The 21,872-nt window shown below is 32.3% G+C and overlaps 3 protein-coding genes across 6 annotated transcripts in view; 1 reads left to right on the forward strand and 2 right to left on the reverse strand.

The window, feature by feature from the left end:
- The first annotated feature begins 573 nt into the window (after positions 1-573).
- On the forward strand, positions 574-1,867 carry LOC125858884 (uncharacterized). The gene is made up of 3 exons (XM_049538665.1): positions 574-914; positions 1,032-1,521; positions 1,829-1,867. The coding sequence occupies exons 1-3, from the start codon at positions 574-576 to the stop codon at positions 1,865-1,867; spliced, it is 870 nt and encodes a 289-aa protein (XP_049394622.1).
- Positions 1,868-15,373: 13,506 nt separating this feature from the next.
- Positions 15,374-17,881, reverse strand: LOC125859508 (uncharacterized). Of its 2 annotated transcripts, none has more exons than XM_049539283.1 (3): positions 17,748-17,881; positions 15,686-16,484; positions 15,374-15,609 (listed from the first exon to the last, which is right to left on the reverse strand). In XM_049539283.1, exons 2-3 carry the CDS (start codon positions 16,311-16,313, stop codon positions 15,398-15,400), a joined length of 840 nt encoding a protein of 279 aa, XP_049395240.1. In that variant the 5' UTR covers positions 16,314-16,484; positions 17,748-17,881; the 3' UTR covers positions 15,374-15,397. The 2 variants fall into 2 exon arrangements, with proteins under 2 accessions (XP_049395240.1, XP_049395239.1); XM_049539282.1 differs by having other exon boundaries at positions 15,686-16,449; positions 17,748-17,783.
- A 3,338-nt stretch (positions 17,882-21,219) lies between these two features.
- Positions 21,220-21,872, reverse strand: part of LOC125859499 (uncharacterized) — a 28,176-nt gene continuing 27,523 nt past the window's right edge. For 2 of the 3 annotated variants that reach the window (XM_049539270.1, XM_049539268.1), the window contains exon 15: positions 21,337-21,590. In XM_049539270.1, the coding sequence (XP_049395227.1) occupies positions 21,414-21,590 (177 nt within the window). In that variant the 3' untranslated portion in view covers positions 21,337-21,413. Of the gene's footprint in view, positions 21,591-21,872 lie in introns of all 3 variants that reach the window. The other variant, XM_049539269.1, reaches the window with a different exon arrangement.

Consider the following 21,872-nt stretch of genomic DNA (forward strand, 5'->3'; position numbering starts at 1 on the left):
CCTTTAAATGATCAAATGACTTCTCCAATGATTCAAAAAGATATTGTGAGTGCATGTAAGATAGAGACCGTTAAAGCTATTCTTGATGAATTAAATGGTGACTACTTTTCTTTACTAGTTGATGAATCCTTTGATGTGTCACGCAAGGAGAAAATGTCTATCGTATTTTGATATATTGATAGAATGGAATTTGTAGTGGAGCGACTTATTGACATTGTTCATGTTGAAGATGCTAGTGCTTCATCTTTAAAGGGGGCAATTTTTAATTTACTTGATCAACATTCTTTGAGTTCATCAAGTGTGCGTGGACAATGTTATGATGGGGCAAGTAATATGCAAGGTGAGATCAATGGCCTTAAAATGTTGATTAGACAAGAAAGTAAATCAACTCATTCAATCCATTGATTTGCTCATCAACTTCAACTAACTCTTGTTGGGGTCTCTAAAAAGTGTGTTGAAGTGGAAAAACTTGTAGTATTGATCTCAAATATTTTTAATGTATTGGGATCTTCTTTTAAGCGTATGGATAATTTACGAGATTCTCAAAAATGAACAATTCAAGTGGCATTAGATATGGGTGAACTTACAACCGATAGGGGCTTGAATCAACAACTTGGTCTTTCAAGAACTTGTGATACTCGTTGGGGATCTCATTATAAATCCTTTAACAATTTTATTGTTATGTTTGGCTCTATTTTTGAGGTTCTTGAATCACTTGCTCTTGATGCAAGGAGTATGGATGAAAGAGCCAAGGCAATGGGACATCTTGAAGCTTGTCAAACATTTGAGATTGCGTTTATGTTGCATTTGATGAGAGATGTCTTAGCAATCACAAATGAGCTTAATAAATGCTTACAAAAAAAAGAGCAAGATATTGCAAATGTCATGCTACTTGTTGAAGTAGCAAAGAGAAGGTTGCAAGTCTTAAGAGATGATGAATGAGATTCTCTTATTGCCAAGATATCTACATTTTGTATCAAACATGATGTTTTGATACCTCACTTTGAGGAGCCATATGTTATCTCTTTAAGATCACGGCGGAAACTTTCCAACTATGCAATCTTACATCATTATCGTGTTGAAGTGTTTTGCAATATCATTGATTGGCAAATTCAAGAACTTAATGATCGTTTTGATGAGGTGACTACCGATTTGCTCCATGGAATTGCTTGCTTGAATCCAATTAACTCATTTTCAAGTTTTGACATAAGAAAAGTAATGAGAATGGTTGAATTATATCCAGATGACTTTGATGAATCCAATTTGAGTATTCTTGAGAATCAACTTGCAAGTTACATGGTTGATGAAAGGTTCTCCGATCTAAATGGGCTTTGTGATCTTTCCAAAAGATTAGTTCAGACAAAGAAACATTCAAATTATCCTCTTGTATTTCGCTTAGTGAAACTTGCTCTACTTTTACCAGTTGCCACTGCCTCCGTTGAAAGAGCTTTTTCCGCAATGAAGTTTATCAAGAATGACTTGCGGAGTCAAATGAGTGATGATTTTTTTAGTGGTTATTTGGTACCTTATTTATAAAAAGATGTATTTGATAAGATTTTTAATGATGTTATTATTAAGACATTTCAAGATATGAAACCTCGTAGAATACAATTGTAAAAATGTATGTAGTTGTATTTTCAAATGTAAAACTATGTTTTGATAAGTTTATCCGCATGTTTGGTTTCTTAACCTCCCTTCAAGGTTGTGTAGTTTTGTAATTTATGCCAAAAAGAATTTTTGTGAAGAAATAGTATTTTCGCTTTGATTTGTGTTCTTTGTTAGTCTTTCTAATGTTAAATTTGTGCTTGCTCTCCATTTGCATTTTCAGGAGCCGAAGAGAATTCTAAAGGAATTGAAGAACTTATAGAACTTTTTGAATGAGTTGTGTTACTTTATTATCATTTTATAGATATGTACTTTAAATTTGTTTCTTAAGATAAGTTGTAATTGTAAGAAATTATTTGAATTAAGAATTTTTTTTTGTCAACCCGTTTGTTAATCAATCCGTTCATATATGACCGACCCATTTATTTATGGATAATATTAGCGTGTTTAATTTTTTTTTTTTGAACCTCCTTGATAAAATTCCTGCCTCCGCCACTGCTTGGTGCCCTAAGTGCATACATGGCAAGAAGATATCCATGTATCAGACTTGGTTCTCAAGTATATACAACTATATATACCCCTCTTCTTGTAACAAAAGAAAAGAAAAAGGAGAAAAGACATAAAGACACCATCAAAGTTGTCGTGTATTTGCATAAAACACTTCAACTTTCAAAATGTCCTATCACCCCACAGAACTATTTAATATCATTGTAAATGGGTCATTTTGACTCATTCCCTCGTCTATGTAGTCGCACGTGTTACTCACTCCCTATGATAGGATTCAACCCGACCCGACCCTATTCTTTGAAGAAAAGTCATCTTCTCCTTTCCTTTTCTTCTCTGTTTGGCCTGCGCCTCCACTATGACTATCATCATTCTCTCCTGAAAAGGAAATTTCCATTAATTTTTCTTCATTCAGAATTTTTTATTCAGTTATGGAGTTAGGTGAGAACAAGATTTTGAATGTGGGGTTGCTTTTAGTTGCAACCCTTTTGGTAGCAAAGCTCATATTTGGACTAATTATGCCCAGATCTAAGAAGTGTTTGCCTCCAGTGGTTAAGGCATGGCCTATTGTTGGTGGGTTGATTTGTTTTCTTAAAGGGCCAGTTGTGATGCTTAGACAGGAGTATCCAAAGCTTAGGAGTGTTTTTACTATGAATTTGTTGAACAAGAACATCACATTCTTCATTGATCCAGAAATTTCTGCACATTTTTTCAAAGCTCCAGAAACAGATCTTAGATCTTAGCCAACAGTGGTATCTTATATTCTTGGGGAAGATGATGAAGTCGTCAAACAGAGAGCACCAACGTTGATCTTGCTATGGAAAAAACCATGAAATCAAAAAATTAGAGCTACCAACGGCTATTTTGGGATTAAATTTGGGGAAGATGACATAAATTAATTAAATAATTAATAATAAAGAAGAAAATGACACTTGGCACTTTTAAACTAGTCCATGGCAGTGAAAACACTGCATGACGTGCCTCATGTGCGTGGTAACAACCCAGACGAGGGAATGGGTCAAAATGACTCATTTACAAAGATATTAAATAGTTATGTGGAGTGATAGGACACTTTGAAAGTTAAGGTGTCTTTATGCAAATACGGAACAACTTTGATGGTGTCTTTATGTCTTTTCTCAAGAAAAAAATAAGGAAAGAGTAAGTGAAAGAAAAACATTCAATAATAGAGAAAAGCTACTACCACTACCACTTTGTGCATCTCTCTTTCTCTCTTTTTCTTCTTTTCATTTTATGTTACTACACATGCTTTAATTTATAATATATATATATATATATTGTATTAGTTATTAAGTTAGAAGCCCAAAATTATTATTTTTTTAAGGAAAAGACCAAATAAGTGCAGCCCAAAAATTGATCAGCCTAAATCCCACCAAAGGAGACCATAAAACTTACATAAATATACTATAATAAAAAAAACGCAAAATTTTCAAAATGTCAATATTTTGACATTTAATAGGACTCCTTAGCCACACTTTCAATATTTATTTAAAATTTCAATATTTTAGTTTGTTATGTATCTGATTTATGTATTTTTATTTGTTTGATTTAAAAGAATATAATTATTTAATAACAGAAAAGAGAAAATTTTAATTATGTTTTTTTCATAATTTTATACCAATAACTTTTACATTTTATGTGCTCACTTTACCATCCAAATTAAAATTAGTATATTGCTTTCATAATGAAAACTAAAATTGTATTACATGATTGCAAAATATATATTTCTTCTTTTGTTTGTATTACAAAAATATTATTGATTGTATCCCAATATAATAAAATCATTACATATGAATATGATATATGAAAGGATACAAGAGTATCGAAAAAAAAAAGCATACATGGTGGAAATAATACAATCGTTGAGGAAGGATTCAATATTTCAAAAAAAAACACAAATTAACTATGAAAGAACGGGATACAAGATTCTCGAAAAAAATAGCATACATAGCAAAAATAATACAATTTGTTGAGGAAGAATACAATATTCTAAAAAAATACAAATTAACTATGGAAAAAAAGGATACATCTATGCTTAAGAAATACATATCTTGGAATGACTACAAACTAAAAAAAGAAATACAATATTTTTAATAAAAATACAAATGATGAGTAAAAGAAAAATAATTGACAACAAAATTAATATGAATACAATTTTGATATGAATACAATTTTTGCAACCTTCTTCTCGGACTCTCTATTTCTTCTTCTTCTGTATTTTTGCAACCTTCTCGGACTCTCTATTTCTTCTTCTTCTTCGTCTGCTATCTTTCTTTTTTCTGATTTTTCATTCACCAAATCCTAATTCGAAAATCCGTATTCACTTGTGCATAAGTAACCCTATAAGCAAATTTCAAAATTATCATGTATAAAAAATCAAACAATAAATGATGTATGAATGCCAGTGTAAATTTCCACAATCTACTAAATATCAAATATGAAAACAAAAATACAAAAAAAATGAACAACAATACTTAAAAGATGAAAAATCTGTAATAGATAAAAGAGAAAAATCTCACAAAATACTTGGTGAATATGAAAACAAACTCACAAAAGAATCAAACAATATAATATTGCTTAAAAGACGGAAAATCCAAAATACAAAATACTTAGTGAATATGAAAACAAAATCACAAGAAACTTCACAAAATACTTTTTGAGTACGAATTTACTCTATCAATGGGTGAAGAATCTTTTGAATTAATTGTGAGATTTCTTAAACAAAGTATAGAAAATTCGAAGAGTTGATTTTGTTGAACAAAGAAAGGAGATAACAATGATGAAAAGGGGAAGAAAGAGAGAAGGAATGATTTTGGGTAAAACCTAAAAAGAGGCGTAAGTGGGTAATGAGTTTTTTTTTATCGGATAGTGGAATAAATAATGGTCTAATATGGGCATGATTTGACAAATAAAAGGAAAGAAGATTAATTATATTAGGATTCAATTTATTTTCTAAAATATTGACATATTGACATTTTTAATAATTATTTTAAGTACAGATATTTTTAATAATTATGTTAAGGATTGTGACTTGTTTGATAATTTTGCCATAAAAAAATATTTACCATTTATAGTAATAACATTTTTTTTCACTTGATCACTTTTAATACCTTTATAATACATGTTTAATACATATTACAAAGAATAATTTATTATTCACATATAATACAAATTTTATTGATGGATAATACATCTATCACACATTTTAATACACTTATAATACAATGTGTCAAATTCTTACCAAAAAAACATAATATATTTTAAGAAACATTTATAATACATATATATTGCATACATAATTCACTTTTCATACATATTGCAGATTTAACATAGCATTGTTATGTATTGCTAAAAATGGTAATAAATAAAAAGTATCGCTAAAATTCGTAATTATTTTTTAAAAGGCACCCATCCAAGTAATTTTTCCTAAAAATAAATCTTCAGCCCCAAACTAAAACTTAACCTATTTCAATCCTAAATCTATATTTTCGGTTTTCATTCTTTCCCTTCTTATCTTTCAGAGAAGACAACATTTGAGCTTTAGTAATGGACAAAGCTCACCATATCCATTTTTGTGCAACCTCCACCTCATCTTATGAAAAATGCCAGACTCTCTCTTCTATAATTCGGTCAAGAAAATGCCAAAGAACTTTTGATATTTCCTATAACGACCGGGTTCCGTCGTTATAGAAAAGCCAACGGGAAAAAATTTTGGGTCGAAAAACTTTTTCGTAGTAACTTGAAATTTTCCAACCTAGTCCAAATTTGGACGAAATCGGAGTCATTAAGGTGTAGGGAAATTTGGTAACAATCAGGTCAATTATTTATGATATTGATTACATGAATAGTTAGATAACTCGTTAAGAAATTCGTGCTACTTTACGGAATTGAATTTGGGTGAGTAGAACTCCTGAAATCGATCTTAGCGTGAAGGGTATTTTCTAAGCGTCGTGGGTTAGAGGTGTGTTGTGAAATGGGGATTTTAAAATTATTAAAATAGTTCATTGTTTCATGCAAGCCGCTCTGGCGGGGCCACTACAGCAGGATGAAGGTCACTGTGGCGGGTTCAACGCGACTTAAAGTCGTAAATAAACCCCTAAACGACCTTATTTTACACTTTTCAATTTTTAGAGCTAAGGAACGAATCCGAGGAGACTCCTAACAGTTTTCCACCATTCTTGAGGCTAAAGGTAAGCTTTCCACTCCCCGAATCCGTTTTTCGATCCATAGAACGTAATAGAATGGGTAATTATCGATGGGAAAGGGTTTTGATATAGATTTTATGGTGAAGACAACCCTAATTTGAATACTTGGGATCATGGGTTTGATCTACGGTTCATAATATTGTTAGTAATTCGGGTAATTAGTGATTGTTTATTGATTCCCGTATTGTATTGATTGTTTGTAGACCAAGAACAAGCGGAACAAATCCGGAAAGGGAAGGATCAAGTTTCTTAGGGTTTCAAGCTTGTTTCGAGGTAGGTGATGGTTGTGATTCTATGATTGTGTGATGTATGTTTGTTCTTGCTTCATTATGATACATGTATGTATATGAATGTTGCATTATTGATCACACTTGTTGTTAATGTGATAGATGAATGATGATTTCCATGAAATCATAACTTAAATGTATGATCTTGAGGATGTACTTGTGATTGTGATTATGGGTTGAATGGATCGGATGTCACGTTCCGGCATAACTAACTTGGATCGGTTGTCACGTTCTGGCATAATTATGGGATCAACTGCCACGTTCTGGCATAATCATTGGATCGCGTACCACATTCTGGTATGCTAACTACTCCCTCCGTCCCTTTTTAGTTGTCCACTTTAGAAATGACACACAGATTAAGGCAACAATGATTAGCACAGTGAAGTTACAATTTTACCCTTATGACAACTTTTCACTTCAAAATTACAACCACTTATTTGAATTAAAGTGAAATAAATTGGAGGGAAACAACATACACTTTTACAATTTTCAAGAAGTGTAAATAAGGGTATAATAGGAAAAAATTTGTTGTCCTTTCTTGATTTGTCAAAATGGACAACTAAATAGGGACAACCAAAAAAGGAAATATGGACAAGTAAATAGGGACGGAGGGAGTATTTGGGTTTGGGTTCCATGAGAGGACCAATGATTTGATATAATTGTGTATCTTGAGGAATGTGAAGTTGTTCATTGTTTATTGTTCGTAAATGTGTTAATATTGTATATGTTCGATATATGCATGTGATTATATTGTTGTATTGACTTATGTATGTTACACTTAGTGGGATAGCCGTGTGATCCTACCAGTACATTGTGGTTGTGTACTGATACTGCACTTGCTCTTATTTTTGTTGAGTACAGGGCATCTTCAAGCGGCTACTGACAGACCTCGCTTAGAAGATCAGTGATCGTTTGAATTCAAGGGTGAGTCAATTCTTCCGGGCTGCCATGGGTTCTCTTTCGTCTATGTCCACCATTTTCGGACCTAAACTATGTTCTAGCTAGTTGATTAGTTCATTAGATTGGGGTTGCATCCCTTCCTGTTTAGACTTGTTGAGCTTTAGATGTTTTGGTACATTGACTTTTAGGTTCTAGGTTGTTTCTTCCGCATTGTTTAGTTCGTTGTTAGACTTTTGTTGGAGTTTATGGGAACTCCCTACTTATTTCCTTAGTACTTAACTGCTTTTATATACTTAAATGCCTTGGTTTTTAGATTAGTTGCTTGGTTTGGGTTGTAGTAGTGGTTCTCTCACCGGAGGATTAGTGTGGGTGCCAATCACGACGGTCTGGGTTTTGACATTTTCGAGGAAGAATCATCAAGCAGAGATTTCAAAATTCAAACGCTCATTTTTCATTAAAATCCCACCCAAACACGAACCCTAGCCTCACATCACCTATAAATACTCGCATTCAACCCCATTTTCGGAGGAGAACATTTAGCCACCACACCTTGCACTAAGCAACATTTTCTTTACTGTATTTTTGTTTGATACAGATTATATGTTGTTCCTAATTAAAATGTGAGGTGTTATGGTTGTAGCATATTGGCAGTAAACTCACATCACACATTTGTATAAATAAATACAATTTTAAGCTTGTTTCTCGTTCGGGTGGTAGATTTATGTGTATAAATTTTATTCAAACAATTTAAACAGTGGCATGTGTAAAATCTCAAAAAATCTTGTTTGAATTCTTTCATATCTTGTTCTTTTCTTTGTTAGCTTTGTATTGTAAAAAAAATAATAGTTGTTGACATATTGTTTGAAGCCTTTCCCTTGATTCAAGTTTTTAGTTTTAAGTCTCTGCCCTTTCTAGCTAGTTGAATTAAGTGTAGAATTTTCTTATTCCCATTTTGAGTGATCATATATATAATATCTTGCTTAAATATGAGGGGATTTACCTATTTTTTATGCTTTAAAGTTGTTGTAATAGTGACTTTGGGCTTTGTTCGGCATTTGCGTGTTTTCATACTTTGAATAGTATACTCATTGTACTATGTAAGGCAATCCAATCTAGAATAATAGAAGTCAAGTAGAAAAAAGGGGAATTTGCAACTATAATGAATATTCAGGAGTGAAGGCCAAGTCAGATGCACGCATACCATAGCCAATCACTTCAAAGCCCACATAGCCAAAAAATTTCACCTATTTCTTATCTTTTTATAACACCCAATCAACATACTACCAGAAACCGCCCACATATCAAAATCACCACATTACCAACAACCATCCCGTTACCAACCTCCAAACAATTCAGCAACTCCACCAATCGTCAAAATTTTGACAAAAGGAAGACTTACACACCTCTAGATGAGCCCTATGCCCAACTCTTTGAAAGGATGAAAACAGTAGGAGTGATCCAACCAATTTCTTGGAGAGCTATCAAACCTCATCCTAAGTGGTTTGATGAGTCTAAGCATTACGCATATCATTCAGGGGCTTCTGGACATGATGCAGAAAGTTGTTTGGCTCTCAAAGATATGTTTGAGATTTTGATCAAAGAAAATATAATTCAGCTTAAAGGAGCCACTCTAAATGTGAACAATAACCATTTGCCTAACCATGGGAATGTGGGTGTGAATAGATTCTGGAGCTGAAAGGACAAAAAATGGAGTGAAATTTCCAAAAGGGCGACAAGAATAAGTTTGAAACCAAAAGGGTAATATTTAAATGGGAGGGAGATGGCGTTAATTGGGGTAGCAAAGCGCAGGTCCCTATGTGCCTTACAAGGCGCAAGGAGACAGAGACTTACAAGTCACAGTTTGTCTGCGCCTTGTAAGGCGCATTGGTTCCTATGCCTTTTTCTAAATAATAAAAGAAAAAAATTGGCCCCTAAAATTTTCCATGCAAATTTTTCTGTTTGCGCCAATTTTGCAGTACAAAAAAGAAGTTTTTATGAGTTGATTTTGCCAGATTCAATTTTTCCAGCATAAACACATATACGTATTAGTTGATTGGCATGGTCTAATTGTTAGAACTTTAGAAGTGGGTATTCAAATATATAGTATGCTTATTGTTTTCTCAACTAAAATCGATATTTTGAAACTAACAAAACCATCAGAATTACATTCTGGGATAGTTTACCAAGTTTTGACCAAAGTCAAACATTTAACCTTCAGAAATTCCAAAACATAAAAATTGCATAAAAACCAAACGAACTTCCCGATGACCATTTGGTCAGTTCTAGCAAGTGATAAATGACTTGGGGCAGCTACAAGAAAGATCTAAAGGCTAAAAATACGGGAAAACAATGAAAATGACGTAGAGGATCATTACACAGTGTTTGCAAAAAAACATAAATACATGATATATGTTTATTGACTCTAAATGGGGATCCTCGATCCAGAGGTGAAAATCTCGAAGGACTTGCAATTATCTCACTAGACATATCACTAAGAAAATGGAATCTGCACATGATCATGTTAATACATTGCTTAAACATGCTACAAATCCAAAATTAAAGACACGATATTTTTCGTGTTCAGAGAATTACAATGATGTCATTGATGATCTAAAGGATTGCCATCTATTTTGAAGTTTAAAGACTATACTGGTTAGAATATTCATGCCTCTGCTGCTTTTGATGATCCATCTATTGTGTGATGATAATTTTTCTAATCTACCCATCAGAGTGCCCCAATTGAAAGTTTCTAGTGACAAGCTTCAAGAGCTCATTGCTAATAATTTTGGTTATTAGCAATATATTGAAAGGGTAATGATACATAGAAATTTATAAATCTATATAGTGCATTGTAATGACTCGAAAGTTATGATATCAATAAGCTTTCCTTTTCGATTTTAGCTCAAGCGCTTAATCAAATATTTTAAAATTGTTTTCATGAGTAAATATATGTCTTGTTTTTCATTTCTTTTTCTATGGTGACTTTTTTTTACTATATGTAAATATAATGATGTAAATAAAATGTAAGAATACATCTATACATAATCTAAATTAATGATAACTAAAACAAAATACGCTTAATTAAAATAGAAAAATAATATTGAAAATGATGGATCCTTAACTTCACAATCTTAAGAATCAATTGTACTAGAGTAATTGTCACGATTCGAGCCTACACCCTAGACGTGGCCGGCACTCGAGAACCATTTCTGGTCCCCAAGAGAACCCTCATCATGGCTGACTACAAGCGAAAGACTAACTCAAGCATACAAAGCTTAAAACTGAATAAAATTCATTGAACCCAATTACAATATATTTAACTCAAAAGATTAACTCTAAATAAAATAGTATATTCAATTCGCAAGAAATAGGCAACTCAAGCCTTTAAAACATGTAATAAGATAAATGAAACAAACTTCTCAAACTCTACTGTCTATTTATGAAGCCTCTAAATGACAAAGATGGAAGTCAGGACAAGACCCACGACATCCTGATGAAACTAAAAAGTAAATGAAATCCTCCGGAACCAAGGAGGCTCACCAGAGCTATCTAGAACTGCAGGTGGTATCAACGAAGCGTCTGTTGATGATCCTGAATACATGTATCTGCATCATGAAACGATGCAGGCCAAATGGCTCAGTTCATTGAATGTACGAGCATGTAAGGGGAATTCTAAAGCATAAATATAAGCTTCAAATTGGTGGAAAAGAAACATACTTACTTCTTCTTAACTCACTCAACTTAACCCAACTCAAACAAACATAGTTCAACTCAACTCAAGGAAACATAGTTCAACTCAACTCAGAGAAACATAGTTCAACTCAACTCAGAGAAAATAGGACTCAACTCAATGATAAGATATTCAACTCAGTGAAATAAGACTCAACTCAATAATAAGATATTCGGCTCTAGGTACTCGACTCTGGATACTCAACTCAATATAAAGCAACAATAAAAGATGCAATATATGAAAAGCTTTTAAAACAGTAGATAGCAACTCAATGTATTAGAAAATGCAACGTAACTCTATTTGTATGCAAGAACACAAAATATCTCTGTGTATATGAGAATACAAAATATCTCTGTGTATATGAGAATACAAAATATCTCTGTGTCTATGAGAATACAAAATATCTCTGTGTCTATGAGAATACAAAATATCTCTGTGGGAGTTTCTCTAATCGACAATCATCAATATGAGCTATATGATGATGTAGCATCTCGCCTCACACTGCCATGGCCGTCCTATACTTTGCTGAGGTATAGAACCTACTACTAAATGGATCCACTAGTCTATGCTAAAAAGCATTAAGGAATCATCTAAAAAGTATGACCCTTTCTACCCACATTGGCTACATGGTTTATGGGGGCTGTGAGTTATCTGAACTCTCCCCAATATCGGTGTTCAATACTACTCCCAAAATATACTTGCTCATATGTTTTTAAAAACATAAATCTTTATGTGGTTTGGGATTATTACTCAAAAAAAAATCTCTTAATTGAGATGGTACTCTAAACTGCTCATGAAAACTTTATTGGAAATCAGTGTTTCCTCTGTGCTTAAATGTAAAAACATTTACTCTTGGGATTAGTTAGTTCTCATATATCATTTTAAATAAAATGAACTCAGTTCTACTCTTCCTTAAACTCATTTGCTCAAGTCTTAAACAAATTTAAAAAGATTTGTCATGCGGAATTATGGCCATGAACAACTCAACTCAAAGACTTCATGGGTAACATGTAATAGTTCCATGATTAGGAATATAATCTCAAACGGGTTAGGAACTCAATACTCAAGACTTAGAACTTGAAAATACTACTCCTCTCAAAGATTCTCAAATTATGAAGTTCATGCAGAATTATGGGCATGAACGACTCGACTCGAGGGTCTACATAATAATATGGAACTCGTGTATACGACTCTTCTCATTCTCATACTTACTTCATCAAAACTTAGCTTAAATCAATAGTTGATCTCAAAGGATTCACAATTGAACTCAAAGACTTTATTGAACTCTACTCTTAACTCTCTCTTGAATTTGAATTATGAACTCACAAGTTGGATCTCGTGATGATAAAGTAGACTCATGAATACATTCTCCTCATTCTCATACTCACTTGTACGAGTCATGAAACAAGTTATTAGAAGTGTAGAAGACTTGGATTCTATTGCTCAACATAATTACACTCTTATCTACTCAATACATCCCTCAAAACACTCACTTTCATCTAAAGAATTCATCAAAACCCCAACAAAACAAGATTTAAAATGAAACTTCAAGAACACTTATCAAGAACTTAAATCTTGCAATCTTTATGGACGAATTCGAATATGAAAATCATGTTTGGTGTGTGGGTGAACGAACCCAACACTATGAAAACTTACATACCTCTTAGGGATCAAACCCATGGAGAAAATCCGCAACAAAACTCAAGAACCTCGACGAACGTCTTGATCCTTTCCTCTTTTCTCTTCTTTTCTCTTCTTGAACTCTCAACTAAAACGCTAGGCGTATTTAGGATTATAAAACTGAACCTAATTAGATTAGACCCCTAAAACCTTACTAAAAACAAATTAAATTTGATTGGGTAAGGAAAAGATCAAAATATCCCTTACTATTTTTGGGTAACTTTCCTTATTTGGACAGCCTGACTTCAAACAGGCATATCTCCCTCATAGGAGCTCGAAATTTAGCAAACTCGGTGGCGTTGGAAGATAATTCAAAGACCTTTCATTTGATATCTTATGGGGCACCTAACTCATCTTGTACTGAAAATTAAGGTCGTTGAAGTTGACCCAAAACTTAAAGGAACTTAGGAATGACTTGAATGAACTCTCTTTAGTTCTTCTTGGAACTCAAGGTGATACATCTAATGACCTTAACACTCAAGAATTTTAAATTCCTCGGAAAAATCCTTCTTACAATGAAGGATGGTTCGAGTTTTAGTTCAAAAAAATTCTGGGTGTTACAGTAATTTCTTACGGATGTCATACAAACTCTTTCTTCCAAAATGAAAAGAAATGAACCAATTAACCTAAGTTTACATCATTAATGATGGGAACCTTATGATTCACACAAGTAATTTTAACAATTTGGTCTACAACAAAACAATATATAATTATCTTAATTAAGAACCTTCGGAGTTTAAACTAGTTAATTGTAATTAAAAATTTATCAAACATGAAATATAACTTATAGTCTGGTTGGTCAAATTTTTTATTTGTCAAAAATGTTTATTTAAAAAAAAAATTGAGATGTTTGGTCAAACTTTTGAAAGAGAATAAATATTTTTGGAGAGTAGTAAAATTAAATTTGTTTTTTAAAGCTAAAAAGTACTCTTTTTGTTTGAAAAATGCTTTTGAAAACATATATTTAGAAGCAATTTGGAAAAGTTTGACCGAACACTAATTATTGTTCAAAGGTGTTTTTTTTAATTTGACTAGTCAAACATAAATGATTCTCATCAAAAGTACTTTTGTTAAATACTTTTTTCTTTAAAAAAAAAAACATTTTTAAAAATTTGATCCAAACTGACTATTAATTTAGTTTTGGAAGGTATATAAAATCGACTAATTAATATATTATTCGTGAATTTTGCTCTATTAAAATAATATCTAATCAGCCAAACATCGTTATAACAATATTGTTGCATAAGTGACATTCTAAATTTATTATCCTCCCTACCCACTCAATACCCCAAACCAGGGGCGGCTCTATGCTTTGTAAAATAAGGCTTATGCCTTAGGGCCCCAAATTTTGGGGGGCCCAAATTTTTATCAAGAATAAATTATGTGTTAAATTTTTATTAAAATATTTGACTATTTATGATAAAAAGTATAATATTTTTAAAAAATATATTATTTCACCCACTTTAACATCTTTTGTACTTTATTAAAAATAAGAATTAATAGTGAAAAGTGTTGAACAAAGTGAATTACAAATTATTTTTATTTGTTTTTAAATTTTAGTTTCAAGCATTACAACATAGCATATTAAAATGGGGTATACCAAGTCATCAACTCTTGAGATTCTATAATTCTACTCTTATCTTTATTTAATATTTGTCAACTTATTACTAATAGAATTATGTTGACAATTCATATAGTAATTGTCTCACTGAAATGATGTTTTTCAATGTTGAGCTAATAAAATCTTAACTAAAACTAATAACTGAAAAAACAATATTAAATACTAATAATTTTCATCTAAATAGTGTAAGAAAAATAAAAATTAAATAAATATGTATACGAAGTTTGTTTATATTTTAGGCTTCGAATTGAAATTTCGCTTTAGGCCCCCAATTACATTGAGCCGCTCCTGCCCCAAACCCGCACCCCTTGACCATCACACCCCGTACCACCCATGAACCCCCACCCCTACCTGCCTCCTTAACGATTTGCTAGTTAACATATAAATGATCTTGGGATAATATTTTCTTGCTTACCTACCAAACACTAAAAAATAAGTAAGAGATTGCTTGCTTTTCAAGAAAACACTTTCTTTCATACTAAAAACACGTTAAGTATGAATGACCATGAATTAATCAGACTTGTAACAAAGTCTTGACACAATTTCCTTCTCCAACTATTTTTTTCCCCACTTAAACCTATAGGATTCTAAAATCTTTAGAGAGTGTAACAAAATATTTGATTTACGTGAATTTGGTTGTCATAACGAGATTATAATCATGCTTTGACTTCAAGCAATCAATCATTCAAGGTTCGTTTGGTATCTAGTAAAGAAGCAAGTTATTCATATAGTATTAATTAATACATAAGTTATACGACGTTTGATAGCTACGAAGATAGGTCTATGCTATCTATACTAATAATAATAATAAGCAGCCCAATACTGACTAGACAAGTAGAAAAGTATGCTATTGGTTGATGGTATCTGGCATGAATTTGAGAATAGCAAGATAGAAAGCAGGCTCATCTACAAATTTGACTACTTCAAATGAATGGTGTGCAGCAACATTTTGCAGCAGCATCTTCTCTGGTAAGTTTGAGACAACCACATCAGGATATTGTTTCTGTTGCTCTTCAACCATTTGTCTGCCTTGTGGATGACTAATCACAACTCTTGCACCTGAACATATAAAACCGACTTTCAGTCTTGACGAAAACATAAGATCAAATGAAGTAGTAATCTGACAGAATTTCACCTGGCGAACAACGTTTTCTTAGTGCATCCAGAATTTGATCAAGTTCAAACGGCAATGCAGGAAGGAAGTAGAGAAAAACAACATCAAAAGGTGTCCACTTCTCTGGTATGTATATCAATTCCCCTTGCCAACACTTAACCTTGTCGTATTTTTCCTTGATGCATGCTAACATGAAAAGAGAGTCATGAACGACAAGTAGTTGCTTGCAATTCGATGAATCAACTACTCTATCAACAAATTCATCAGAACTAATTGCTATCACAACCTTGGAAGTCTCCGTGATCTCTCCTGCTGATATGATCTCATCAATTTTTTGCTTATGCTCTTCACTGGAATCTGGATACTCAAGAAATGACCAGTCTTTTTCCATTACATCTTCAAAATTAATCATAGATACAGTTCCGTCATTTGATGAAGCAATAGCACTACAACAGGATTTCAAATTACTGGACGGAAATGGATGAGGGGATGCTAATTGGACATGGATTGAAAGGGTAATGTTACCATGACTATTGAAAGCATATTGTTGGTAGCAACTATGAGCTTGCTGTAAACTAAGACGTTGTCTTGATACGTGAAGAGGTGATGTAAGTGCGAGGAAAGACAAGGATGATGACATAGAGCTCATTGGTCCAATACTCTCTACAAATGCCGACAATTGATATTTGGGGAGAGACGAGATAAAATTCCTGGTTATAAATATGTCTTTAGCCTACAATTTGCATATTCTTCTGTGTGTCACCCCTTCAGAATTGTGTTTTCATCTGCACTGAAGCAAATACTTCTGAGCTTTTGTGCACTGCCATTAGATTGAAAAAAATGTTTTATGGAGATGAAAGAGGCCAAACAATCTCCATATTTAAAAAGAAAGAAAAGCTTAAAGTAGTTCAATAAGACATGTAATAAAATCTAATGCAGTCTTCTCAATAAGCAAGTACTTAATGATTGTTGCTTGGACTCTTCAAAAATGTCAACGGGTGTGTATCAGATTCGCCAAAAGTAGTGTATTTTTGGAGAATCCGACACATGTATGGCATCAAAAGTGAAGAGTCCGCACAACTTAGCTTAATGATGGTGTCTAGCAGTGTGATCAATGTGCAAGAGCTCCATAACCCATTAAGAGAGGTATAGATTACTTCAAAGATAACAACAATGTTAATTAGCAGACAGAATCTTAGAATTGGTCAGTTGCCCTGGCTTTAAAAGATGTAGGGTGACATGTTAAGGTAATGGAGAAGGCTTGACAGGAAGAGGAGGAAATGCAGATCAATTGTGAAATCCACTAGTACCAATGAAACCCGAAAACACAACCTCTTTTCGACCTCGAGTCTTAACAACAAGTGAACTCTTGCTTTAGGGCCTATCTCTTGTACTAAAGAAAAAGTATGATGATTCTTTAACATACAAACGGAAAAGAATCTCTTATGATTGTTTGGTGTGAGGTATAAGGTATAATTGTTCCAGGATAAAATGTAGGATTATTTTATACCATGTTTGGTTGAAGGTATTAGATAGTCATTGGATTAGTTATCCCACCATATTTTCCATAGTGATGGGATAAGTTATCTTAGTTAACTTGTTCCCAGCCAAACGACCCCTTAGTCTCTATCCTTAATTGAATGAAGAAACATTGCTTAAACACACAGGGAAAGGAGGAAAGATTAAATCTTGTCAATTACTAATTCATTCATCAGTAATGTACCACATACACTATATTAATTACATCTTGACTACCAAAAGCTTGTTAAACCAACTACCTCAATATTCTTTCCACTATAGGCTATAACCCAAATTGGGAAAATTATTCATAATCCAAAAAAAATACAGAAACCCTTCAAATCTCTACTGTATTCAAGAACATAGCCCAAAACAATATTAAACTTCATCTATACATAAGAAAGAAATGAACAAACTTCAAATATATTTATCTGAGTGAACAAACTTTCATAGCCCAAAACAATATTAAACTTCATCGAAAGAAATGAACAAACTTCAAATATATTTATATGAGTGAACAAACTTTCAAGTAACAAATAGATAGAAAAGAAAGAGCGGAGCTAACCTGGAAATGGTTTGAAAATGGGAGTTGCGAAGCTGAAATTCTATCCATTTGCATATGGAAGAAACAGGCAGAAAAGTTGAGAATGGAAAGGAATAATTGGGCATCGTTAGAAGTAACCAACGCCCAGCTAAAAGGTCAGGCCCATATACGGATGGCACAACATGTGCATAAATACCCAAAATTGGTGTCCCATCTATGCTATACATAAATAACCCAAGTTTATAAATTCTTATGACACATTTCGAATTTCAAAATTCAAATAAATCTATTTTTTTATTATATACTTTTTAGATTGTTAATTATTGTGACTTATAGTACTTTTGACGCATTTTATAAATATATAAATTTCATTTCAAAAATAATTGATATCATGTGTGAATTCCCAATCAAACTTAAATTGATTGACTCTTGAAAAAAGAAATGTGTTGCATAAATTGAGATAGAGGGAAAATATAAGTTTAGCTACTTTTCAAATAACTTTCACATGCGTAATCAAACTGCAACATTTCACTAAGGATGACAATAGGACGGGTGTAGGGCAAACTCACTTAAAGCTCAACCCTGCTCAAATAGCAGAATTTTTTATTTTTGCATCCCATACACCTCCTGCACTTTGAGAAGGAGACAGTAGTATTGTGTGTTACTTTGTTCATATGTAAAAAAAAAATTGTTAATGTGAACATTTGAATATTTTTTTATTATTATTATTAAAAAATATTAGTGTGAATATTTTAATATTAACTTATTATTATAATTTGTGATTGAGTTGTTGTATTCACGAGGGGACAGGTCAAGAAGATTGATGCTAGACAGGTGAAAGATTTGTTACAATAGGCTTAAATCTCTTTAACAAAAGAGAGATATTTGCGCCTTAGCCTGAAGATAATTTATGTTCTTCTCAACTATAATTTGTAATCTGTAATTTTACAAACAATTTTAAGGAGAATCAATGGCTACAATTGAAATATTCGCGAATGTCAAGATGAGAGATCTTATCAAGTCATTTCGATTCAATGGTAATCACTTCAAGAAGTGGAATGATAAAGTACTTCTCTACTTAATTTTTTTCAATGTTTCTATGCTTAACTGAGAAGAATCCTAATAAAGTTGACAACATCTCCATCCATGAATGATGATGAACTTATTTATCTTCAAGAAAAAGTAGAAAAGTCAGATTGTGAAAATGTCAATATTATATTATTAATTGTTTATCTAATTTTATAATTATTATAATAAAACTTACTCTAGTACAAAGAAAATTTGAAAAGCATTGCAGTGTAAGTATGTTATTGAAGAATCAAGAGCGAAAGAATATTTTGCTAACCCATTTGTGTTTCAAATGATGGACAAAAAATTAATGGTAGATCAAGCTCAAGACTTTATAATGTATGTTGGAGAGCTCAAATCCGAAGAGATTGGAATTGGAGAGAATATTATTGTTTGTAGCATAGTAGATAAACTTCCACCTTCTTGGAGGGAATTTCAAAAAACTATGCGCCACAAACAAGAGGAAATTTCTCTTGAGACGTTGATAATGAAAATCTGCATGGAAGAAGAGGCTAGGGGCCAAGATGACTTTTACAATTAGAAGCGAGCAACATCACAATAAAGATAAATTTAATTAATTCAAATAATGATACTCTTGATTCTCGCAAAAATATTTCTATGAAGCCTAAGAAGAAAATTTTAAAGAAAAATGATGGTAGACCTCACAAAAAAATAATAGTGGAAATAACCAAACACAAAAGCAACAAGTTTAAAATAAGGGACGGTGCTTTGGATGTGGCAAAAGTGGTCACATTGCTCAATTTTGCGAATTTTAGAATTATGACCCTACACCTCATGCAAACGTTACTGAAAAGTGTGATTGAAAATGTTAATGAATAGAGGACTAGCTCTAGTACAAATTGTCATGTTTGTTATGACAAAGATTGATTTGAAAAATATACACCTTTTGGGAAGTCCAAAATCATCATGCTTGGTGATTTTTACACCACTTAAGTGCTTGGAAAGGGAGATGTCAAATTTTGTTTACCTATGAAAGGGTATTAAATGTGAAAGATGTACTTTATACTCCTTCCACGAGAAAAAAAAAATCAATATCTAGTTTTCTTCTTACCAAAGCAGGCTTCAAACAAATTATAGAATCTGATCAATATGTAATTGTGAAAATGATATTTTTGTGGGAAATGAGTATGTTTGTGATGGGATGTTCAAGTTGAATATTGAAATGAATAAAGTTTCTACTTCTGTTTACATGCTCTCTTCTACTAATTTTTTACATGCTCGTTTTGTGTCATATTAATTATCATTATGTGAGAATCATGCGTAGTTTAAAATTAATCCCAGTGGTTAATTTTTTTTTTGAAAAGTGTGAGACTTGTCGTAAAGTCAAAATCACTAAAAGGTCTCATTTTCAAGTTAAAAGAAAAACAGCTTTACTATAATTGATTGACAATGATATTTGTGAACTTGGAGAAATTATAACTAGTAGAGAAAATAGATATTTTATCACTTTCATTAATGATTCTTCTAAATTTACATATGTTTACCGAATAAAAAATAAAAGTGATGTTTTTGGAATTTTTGAATTTTTAAAGTTTATTTCCAAAGGTTGAAAATCGATTTAGAAGAAAAATAATAAGAACTAGATATGATATAGGCTGTGAATAAAAATTAAAATGAGTTTAATTCCTTTGTTAGATCGTTGGAAATGATTCATGAAACTACTCCTCCTTATTCTCCTTCTTCTAATTGTGTAACGGAAAGGAAAAATAAAATTTTAGTTAATTTAACTAATGCCATGCTTATTGAGTCAAATGCACTTTTAAATTTGTGAGGTAAAACTATTTTGACAGCTTATTGTGTGTTAAATTACATGCCTCAAAAAAGACTAAATTGATACCTTTTGAGTTGTGGAAAGATCACTAGTCAAATTTGAAATATCTAAGAGTTTGGAGCTATGTAGCCTTTGTGGGGCTAATTGATCCCAAAATTACAAATGGAATAAAAAAATTACTACTTGTACTTTCCTTGATTATGTTTTAAATAATACAACCTATAATTTTTTTTTAATCTTAAAGATAATATTATAATAACATCACGTGATACTATTTCTCATTAAAATAAATTCTCTTTTGATTCTAAAAATAATGAGAGTCAACGGATTGAAAACAATATTTTATCACTATCTAATTCTTCTACTTCTATTTTGAAAAATAATGAAAATGATGATTTTGAGTTAATAAGAAGTAAAAGAGGTAGAAAAAGATTTTGGTCCACCTCCAAAGTTTTTTTTTTTTTTTTAAAAAAAAAGGAATATGATCACCAGGAAAATGGAGTATGATAATTACATCCATCTTACTAGTCCTCAGCATTTCAAAAACTAATTTCTGTAATACATGTTACAAGTCCCATCCAAAAAACTGAAGCTTATTATTAATGCCTGCTTTTACAAGTTACCCCCAGTATCTGGTTCTTACTGTGCTTGCATGAAGCCATAAAGCCATCTTTCAGAACTTTGACATTCAACAATAAACTGAATCATTGATCTTCAAGGGGGAACAAAGTGATCCAACTTCTTCATTTATGTCAAGGTGCCTCAAGCAGTAACCATTGTATTCATCTCAGCAAGTGATCCAACTTCTTCATTTATGTCAAGGTGCCTCAAGCAGTAACCATTGTATTCATCTCGGCAAGATAACGACTATAAGTTTGGTGATCAGTAGTGCTCTTGAACCTAGGAATGAAGTCTGAGAAAAATCTTAGAACTGCAGCCAGGTGTTGCGAGTCATTAGAAGCATAAGCTGCCTCAAGAAACAATGAAGGCTGAACAGTATTCACCTGAATAACATCCACTTAATGTCAGAATCCTCAGTCAAACAAGAAATTTTTTGTCAAGTTTGTCTTGAGTGCAATCAACAGCAACTGAAGATAAAACTCAACTCCTCACATTCTCTCAGTTAAAGGAATGCCAGACACCAAGTTATATTGGCACATTATTGCAATACTGTAATCAAGAGATGTTAAAGTACAGTTGAAGCTATCAGGCAGGTTTAGGCTTAATCTCAACTCATGTCCAACAATGGAATCCAGTTAAAGCATGAAAATGAAACCTTCAGATTT

The sequence above is a fragment of the Solanum stenotomum genome, chromosome 3 (assembly GCF_019186545.1).
Source record: "Solanum stenotomum isolate F172 chromosome 3, ASM1918654v1, whole genome shotgun sequence".
In the NCBI taxonomy this organism is placed as follows: Eukaryota; Viridiplantae; Streptophyta; class Magnoliopsida; order Solanales; family Solanaceae; genus Solanum; species Solanum stenotomum.

Coding starts and splice junctions, on each gene's coding strand:
- LOC125858884 (XM_049538665.1), top strand. CDS start 574: ATGGGTGAACTTACAACCGATAGGGGCTTGAATCAACAACTTGGTCTT. Junction 915..1,031: donor GTTGAAGTAGCAAAGAGAAG/GTTGCAAGTCTT, acceptor TATCTCTTTAAG/ATCACGGCGGAAACTTTCCA. Junction 1,522..1,828: donor ATTTTTTTAGTGGTTATTTG/GTACCTTATTTA, acceptor TTGCATTTTCAG/GAGCCGAAGAGAATTCTAAA.
- LOC125859508 (XM_049539283.1), bottom strand. CDS start 16,313: ATGAGCTCTATGTCATCATCCTTGTCTTTCCTCGCACTTACATCACCT. Junction 15,610..15,685: donor AAGAAAACGTTGTTCGCCAG/GTGAAATTCTGT, acceptor TTATATGTTCAG/GTGCAAGAGTTGTGATTAGT.